The sequence below is a fragment of the Colobus angolensis genome, unplaced genomic scaffold (assembly GCF_000951035.1).
Source record: "Colobus angolensis palliatus isolate OR3802 unplaced genomic scaffold, Cang.pa_1.0 Scaffold137, whole genome shotgun sequence".
In the NCBI taxonomy this organism is placed as follows: Eukaryota; Metazoa; Chordata; class Mammalia; order Primates; family Cercopithecidae; genus Colobus; species Colobus angolensis.
The window spans coordinates 5,718,319-5,724,678 of NW_012114455.1; the positions used below are offsets into that span (position 1 = coordinate 5,718,319).

The 6,360-nt window shown below is 49.1% G+C and overlaps 2 protein-coding genes across 7 annotated transcripts in view; both read left to right on the forward strand.

Moving 5' to 3' along the window:
* The window catches only part of APLP2 (amyloid beta (A4) precursor-like protein 2), a 73,983-nt gene extending 70,255 nt beyond the window's left edge, over positions 1-3,728 (forward strand). For all 6 annotated transcript variants that reach the window (XM_011934685.1, XM_011934687.1, XM_011934688.1 and 3 more), the window contains 3 exons: positions 432-506; positions 852-1,007; positions 2,289-3,728. In XM_011934685.1, coding sequence (XP_011790075.1) covers positions 432-506; positions 852-1,007; positions 2,289-2,390 — 333 coding nt within the window. In that variant the 3' untranslated portion in view covers positions 2,391-3,728. The remainder of the gene's footprint in view (positions 1-431; positions 507-851; positions 1,008-2,288) is intronic.
* The window catches only part of ST14 (suppression of tumorigenicity 14 (colon carcinoma)), an 86,075-nt gene continuing 82,163 nt past the window's right edge, over positions 2,449-6,360 (forward strand). Inside the window, exon 1 of the mRNA XM_011934733.1 lies at positions 2,449-2,515. Within this exon, the coding sequence (XP_011790123.1) occupies positions 2,449-2,515 (67 nt within the window). The remainder of the gene's footprint in view (positions 2,516-6,360) is intronic.

The window sequence follows — 6,360 nt, forward strand, 5'->3', positions numbered from 1 at the left end:
GGCTAATTTTTTGTATTTTTTAGTAGAGACGGGGTTTCACCATGTTAGCCAGGATGGTCTCGATCTCCTGACCTCGTGATCCACCCACCTTGGCCTCCCAAAATGCTGGGATTACAGGCGTGAGCCACCACACCCGGCCTAAATGTGGCTTTTTGGCAATGTGTTCTGAAATACGTCTCCACAACGGTTACTTGAAGGAAAACGCATATAGGACCAGCTGCCATAACATAGTCTTCCCTCCATACCTGCCCCTTCATTAGGGGTTTGGGGAGTGGATTTGGAAGGCTGTGACAGAACTGGTTGGTTAATGGGGGTCCCACAGGTACCTGCTTCCTTCCATCAAGCAGCAGGTAGCAGAGGAAGGAGGCAGCAAATACCAAACTCCCCGTTCACCCAGTTGCTCACTGCCGACATTCTCATGACTGTTTCAGGTCATTGACGAGACTCTGGATGTTAAGGAAATGATTTTCAATGCCGAGAGAGTTGGAGGCCTTGAGGAAGAGCGGGTACGTGCTTAGCTCCAGAACCTAAGGTTTCGTGTCAGTCTTAGGTATTTCTCCTCTGGACCTTCTCACTTCAAGTAGAAAGCAGGAGAGATGCCTGAGTTAATAAGGGTCCCGCATCCCCAGCTTCCCATACTTCTGGATAAGAAAGCTAAAATTAGAATCTCCATGGAGATTGGGAAGAGTGGGCGTTCTCCGCATACGGGTGGTTCCCTGCAAAGCAGGATCTTGGTGCTGCTTTGGGTTTAGGGGCTCACCCTTCCAGGAGCGTGGCCCTCAGTGAGTTACTTGCCTCACGGCTGCCAGATGGTCACTGAGACTTTGTTCCACATCTGCTTTGTTACGTAGGAATCCGTGGGCCCACTGCGGGAAGACTTCAGTCTGAGTAGTAGCGCCCTCATTGGCCTGCTGGTCATCGCAGTGGCCATTGCCACAGTCATCGTCATCAGCCTGGTGATGCTGAGGAAGAGGCAGTATGGCACCATAAGCCACGGGATCGTGGAGGTGAGGAGCTGGGCTGCTGAGGGCCTGCTCTGCACTGTGGGCTGGGTGGGGGTGGGAACCTGTGGAATTAATAAGCATCTTTACTCCTCGAGTACTGAACATACTGCTGTCATCAGTTCAGTTACTCACTGGATTGCTCGGTCATGTGTTTGGAAATCAGCCCCTGCCACAAGGGGCTGTTGCCAAATTTCACCGTTAGTTTGGGCTTTGGCTATGAATGTCAGAAAGTCGTGTGAACATTTTATGCTACAGAGGGTGAAAACTCTTTTCTCAGATTATTTCCTTAGTGTTCCTTTTTCCAGGTATGTTTTTTTTTTTTTTTTAATGGGGGGAGGGAGCAACAGGAAATTTACGAAGTGCTGAAGCAGACTGTTTCTATTCTGTCTTCTGCTGGTTACTGAACTTCTCTTGCCACTCTTTCCTTAGTGAATAGTGGGAATGTCCAGAGTCCCTTGATCCCTAAATATAAATACAGTAAGTACCTTAGTGAGCCCTGGGAAATTAGTGCAGATTCTGGTCTTAGTTATTTGTGTTTTTTTGTTTGTTTTTTGTTTTGGCTTTTTGGAGACAAAGAGTCTCGCTCTGTTGCCCAGGCTGGAGTGCACTGGTGTGATCTCAGCGCACTGCAACCTCTGTCTCCCGGGTTCAAGTGATTCTTGTGCCTCTGCCTCCTGCCTGGCTGAGACTACAGGTGCACGCCACCATGCCCAGCTAGTTTTTGTATTTTTAGTAGAGATAGGATTTCCCCATATTGACCAGCGTGGTCTCAAACTCCTGACTTCAAGTGATCCACCTGCCTCAGCCTCCCAAAGTGCTGGGATTACAAGCATGAGCTACTGTACCTGGCCAGTTATTTGGTTTTATCTCTTGCTGGAGACTGGCCTAGCTGTAGAATTTCAGAGTTGAAAAAGACCAGAGATCCCCTGGTCCCACTGTCTGCTTGCTAGCCTACTGCTGAGTGGCTTGCCTTGGCTGGCCCAGGTAGTAAGCAGTGGCGCGGAGCCTTGCTTGTCACCATGGTGCTAGGACATCCAGTTGACTGTCATCTTCCGTGAGGGCTAAGCTTCAGGGCTCTCGTTTCGAAAGCATTGCCTCTTTGATTCCCTTATTTTCTTTCTCCTGTGTTTTACCACCGGTTCTCATTTGGCCTGTCCTGTGGGAACGGGCTGCTGGCTGCATTTGGTCCTCAGGGGATCGTGCAGCAAATGGCTCAGGTCTCCCAACACCCTGTGCAGGTCTCTTGCCAGACACCACAGTGACCCTCAGGTTTTGTTCTTCCAGGTTGATCCAATGCTCACCCCAGAAGAGCGTCACCTGAACAAGATGCAGAACCATGGCTATGAGAACCCTACCTACAAATACCTGGAGCAGATGCAGATTTAGGTGGCAGGGAGCACGGCAGCCCTGGCGGAGGGGTGCAGGCAGGCCAGAAGATCCCACGATGCCGACTGACTGCCGACCAGCAGCTGCTGCCAGGGGCTGCGTCCGACATCCTGACCTCCTGGACTGTAGGACTATATAAAGTACTACTGTAGAACTGCAATTTCCATTCTTTTAAATGGGTGAAAATGTTAATATAACAATATATGATATATAAACCTTAAAAGAAAAAAATGATCTATTGCAGATATTTGATGTAGTTTTCTTTTTTAAATTAATCAGAAACCCCACTTCGATTGTATTGTCTGACACATGCTGTCAATGTATAATAAATGGGAAATGTCGATTTTCAATAATAGACTTATATGCAGGCTGTCGTTCCAGTTACGTTGTGTAAGTCAACTCTTCAGGCTCATTCACTGTCCTGGCTTTTATTTAAAGAAAAAAAAGGCAGTATTCCCTTTTTAAATGAGCTTTCAGGAAGTTGCTGAGAAATGGGGTGGAATAGGGAACTGTAATGGCCACTGAAGCACGTGAGGATACCCTTGCAAAATGATGTGAAAGGACCAGTTTCTTGAAGTCCAGTGTTTTCACGGCTGGATACCTTTGTGTCTCCGTAAAAGTCCCGTCACCAAGGACGTTAAAGGCATTTCATTCCAGCATCTTCTAGAGAGCTTCGTGTATACAGATGAGGGTGTCCACTGCTGCTTTCCTTCAGAATCCAGTGCTTCCGCAGAGATTAGCCTGTAGCTTGTATTTGACATTCTTCTCTGTCTGTTATTTACCTACCGTAGCTTGTTACTGTTCACTTCCCCTTCCAACTGCCCAGATGTGCAGGCCCCCCCTCTCTGGACTTTCTCCAAAGGCACTGACCCTCGGCCTCCACTTTGTCCCCTCACCTCCACCCCTCCTGTCACCGACCCTGTGACGTTCACTCAGAGAGGCCCACACCAAGGAGGCGGCCGCTGGCCCAGGAGAGAACACGGGGAGGTTTGTTTGTGTGAAAGGAAAGTAGTCCAGGCTGTCCCTGAAACGGAGTCTGTAGACACCGTGGAGCGCTGTGAACAATTGTTTTCTTCACATGAGTCTCTGTAATGCTTGTACAGTTGATGTTGATGCCCACAGCTTCTGCTTTTGCTTTTTCTTTTAAATCTGAAGGTTCTGGTAACCTGTGGTGTATTTTTATTTTTCTGTGACTTTTTTTTTTCCTTTTTCCTCCCCTTTGACCCTATTCATGTCTCTACCCACTATGCACAGATTAAACTTCACCTACAAACTCCTTAATATGATCTGTGGAGAATGTACACAGTTTAAACACATCAATAAATCCTTTAACTTCCACCGAGACTGCTTGTTTCATTGACCACGGCATTGATCTGTGTGATGCTTCTGCCCCCTACCTCCAGGAGGGTGAGACCTGCCCTCCACGAAGGACCCCAGCTGTACCTCACAGAAATACGTCTTCTCAAGCCTTGACTCTAGGGTTCCAATGCCATTTTGCATTTAGAAAACAAAGTAGAGGGAATGTCTGCATAGAGCATTTGTCTGGCAAAGTTTAGGCTACTGATATTAATATGAGACTTCTTAATGCTACTGGAAACGAGTAGGGCCTGTGGCTGAATTTTCAGAGAAATGCTTGTAGCTTCCATTTGCTTAAATAACCTGACACGGGGAGGCCCTATCCCCTCATTGATGGCGGTGTTTGGTTTGTGGCCTTGACAACTGCTTAGAGGGCTTTCTGCCTGGGGCCAGTTTTATCTACTGAGCTAAGGTTTTTTTAATGCCTAGCTACAGGGAAGAGGGTCAATTCAGGGGTAAATCTCAGTCCCTACCCTAGTTTAATGCCAGTTTAAATATATGGAGTAATTATCAAGGTAATGTCATACATACTTGTGTGTAGATGTACATGTGTGTACATACATGACGAATCTTCCCTAGGGTACCGGACCAGGGAGTGTTTTATGAGCCAGGAAGCATCTTGTGAGCCAGGTGAATAGGCTGGGTCTTTATAGTGATTGCCACTTCCCAGTCAGCCTCTCCCTTCTGCCTGCATTGGTCACTGAAGTTGCTGCCAGGAAAGCCCTAAGGAAGAGGGAGCTTTTTTGTTTTTCAAAACCAGTTTCTGCTGGAGTGCTCTGAAGAGCGTTATCACCTGACCCTCTGCAGTATCAGCTGGAAACTGATCTCAGGGTCATTCTGATTTCAAAGCTAACAGACCAGCTTCATTGAGCTTAGTACCTGCCGTGTACTAGCTGCCTCCAAGTCAGGGCCGAATTTTTGTCTTTTTTTTTTTGAGACAGAGTCTGTCCAGGCTGGAGTGCAGGGGCGCGATCTCGGCTCACTGCAACGTCTGCCTCCCAGGTTCAAGCAATTCTGTCTCAGCCTCCAGAGTAGCTGGGACTACAGGTGTGCACCACCGTGCCCAGCTAATTTTTTTTTTTTTTTTTTGAGACGGAGTCTCACTCTGTCGCCCAGGCTGGAGTGCAGTGGCCGGATCTCAGCTCACTGCAAGCTCCGCCTCCCAGGTTTACGCCATTCTCCTGCCTCAGCCTCCCGAGTAGCTGGGACTACAGGCGCCCGCCACCTCGCCCTGCTAGTTTTTTGTATTTTTAGTAGAGATGGGGTTTCACCGTGTAGACCAGGATGGTCTCGATCTCCTGACCTCGTGATCCACCCGTCTCGGCCTCCCAAAGTGCTGGGATTACAGGCTTGAGCCACCGCGCCCGGCCCAATTTTTTTGTATTTTTAGTAGAGACAGGGTTTCACCATGTTGGCCAGGCTGGTCTCGAATTCGTGACCTGATCCACTTGCCTCGGCCTCCCAAAGTGCTGGGATTACAGGCGTGAGCCACCACACCCAGCTCCATTTAGTCTTAACCTTTTGAGGCATTCCCCTCTTCCAGAAAAGACGCTGAGGTCTTCCACGGAGCAGTAAGGGGTGGAGCAGAGATGCAAACCCGGCTCAGTGGGAGTTCTCCTTTATTCAATGTACTTCAGTCCTGGGGGAGGCGGGGGCGGGGGCATCGCAGCCAATACCCATCCAGCTGCTCAGCTCTCTTACCTGTTACCCACATTCCCGTTGCTGGTGGGTTAGAGAGGAGTTTGGGGCTGGTGAAACTGCAGTGGTTTCTATTTACACATTCATTACCCAAATGGGGTCATTGCAGAGACAGGGTTAGCTGAGAACTGGGGAGGCCTGAGAGATGACGTGGAATGAATGAGAGGCAGGGCTGCCAGGCAGCCTCACCCTAGGCTGGCTCCACTCTGCTCCCTGGTGGCTCACCCACCTCCCGGGAACTGAGGGAAGCTCATCTCCTGGTTTCTGCCTTGGTGACTCAGCCTTAACCTCTGGGGAATGTGGCCCTGCCCACCTTGCGGCCAGCCTCAGGTTCTGACAGCCAACAGGTGCGAAGGTCCTTCTACCCACCCGTTTGCTTTCAGCTGCAAATCAGAGCCCGGCAGCTGAGGTTTGAGCCAGGACATCAGATGCCGCGATCTCTGGTTTCTGTTGCTGTGACAACTGACAAAGCTCATTAGGAGGTGCAGATGAGGATGTAATGTTTTGGAGAGGCCCAAGGGTCCGCTCTCATAGGAGCAGGCGAAAAAGTTCCTTTTTTTTTTTTTTTTAAAGGAACATGCTGTCTTGTGGTACTTTTGAAGTCATGGACATAGAATGGATACAGGGAACTGGAAGGGACCTTATGACTCCTGATTATTTCACAGCTGAAACATGGCCACAAGGTCACATGCTGTTAGGGGCAGAGCCAAAGGCCACGGTTATGTACAGTGGACTCTAAGGCGAAGGGTAAAGTGGTCCTTATAAGACAAGCAGACGGGTGTCAGCTGGTATCTTGCCTGTTACCGCCTGTGAAATAAGGGGAAGTCGTGTCTGTCCTGCCCTCTGTGGTACATACTTTTGATAGGCAGTAACAGCCACGGACTTGGTTAGTGCATTTCCACTGTGGAGCAGCCCG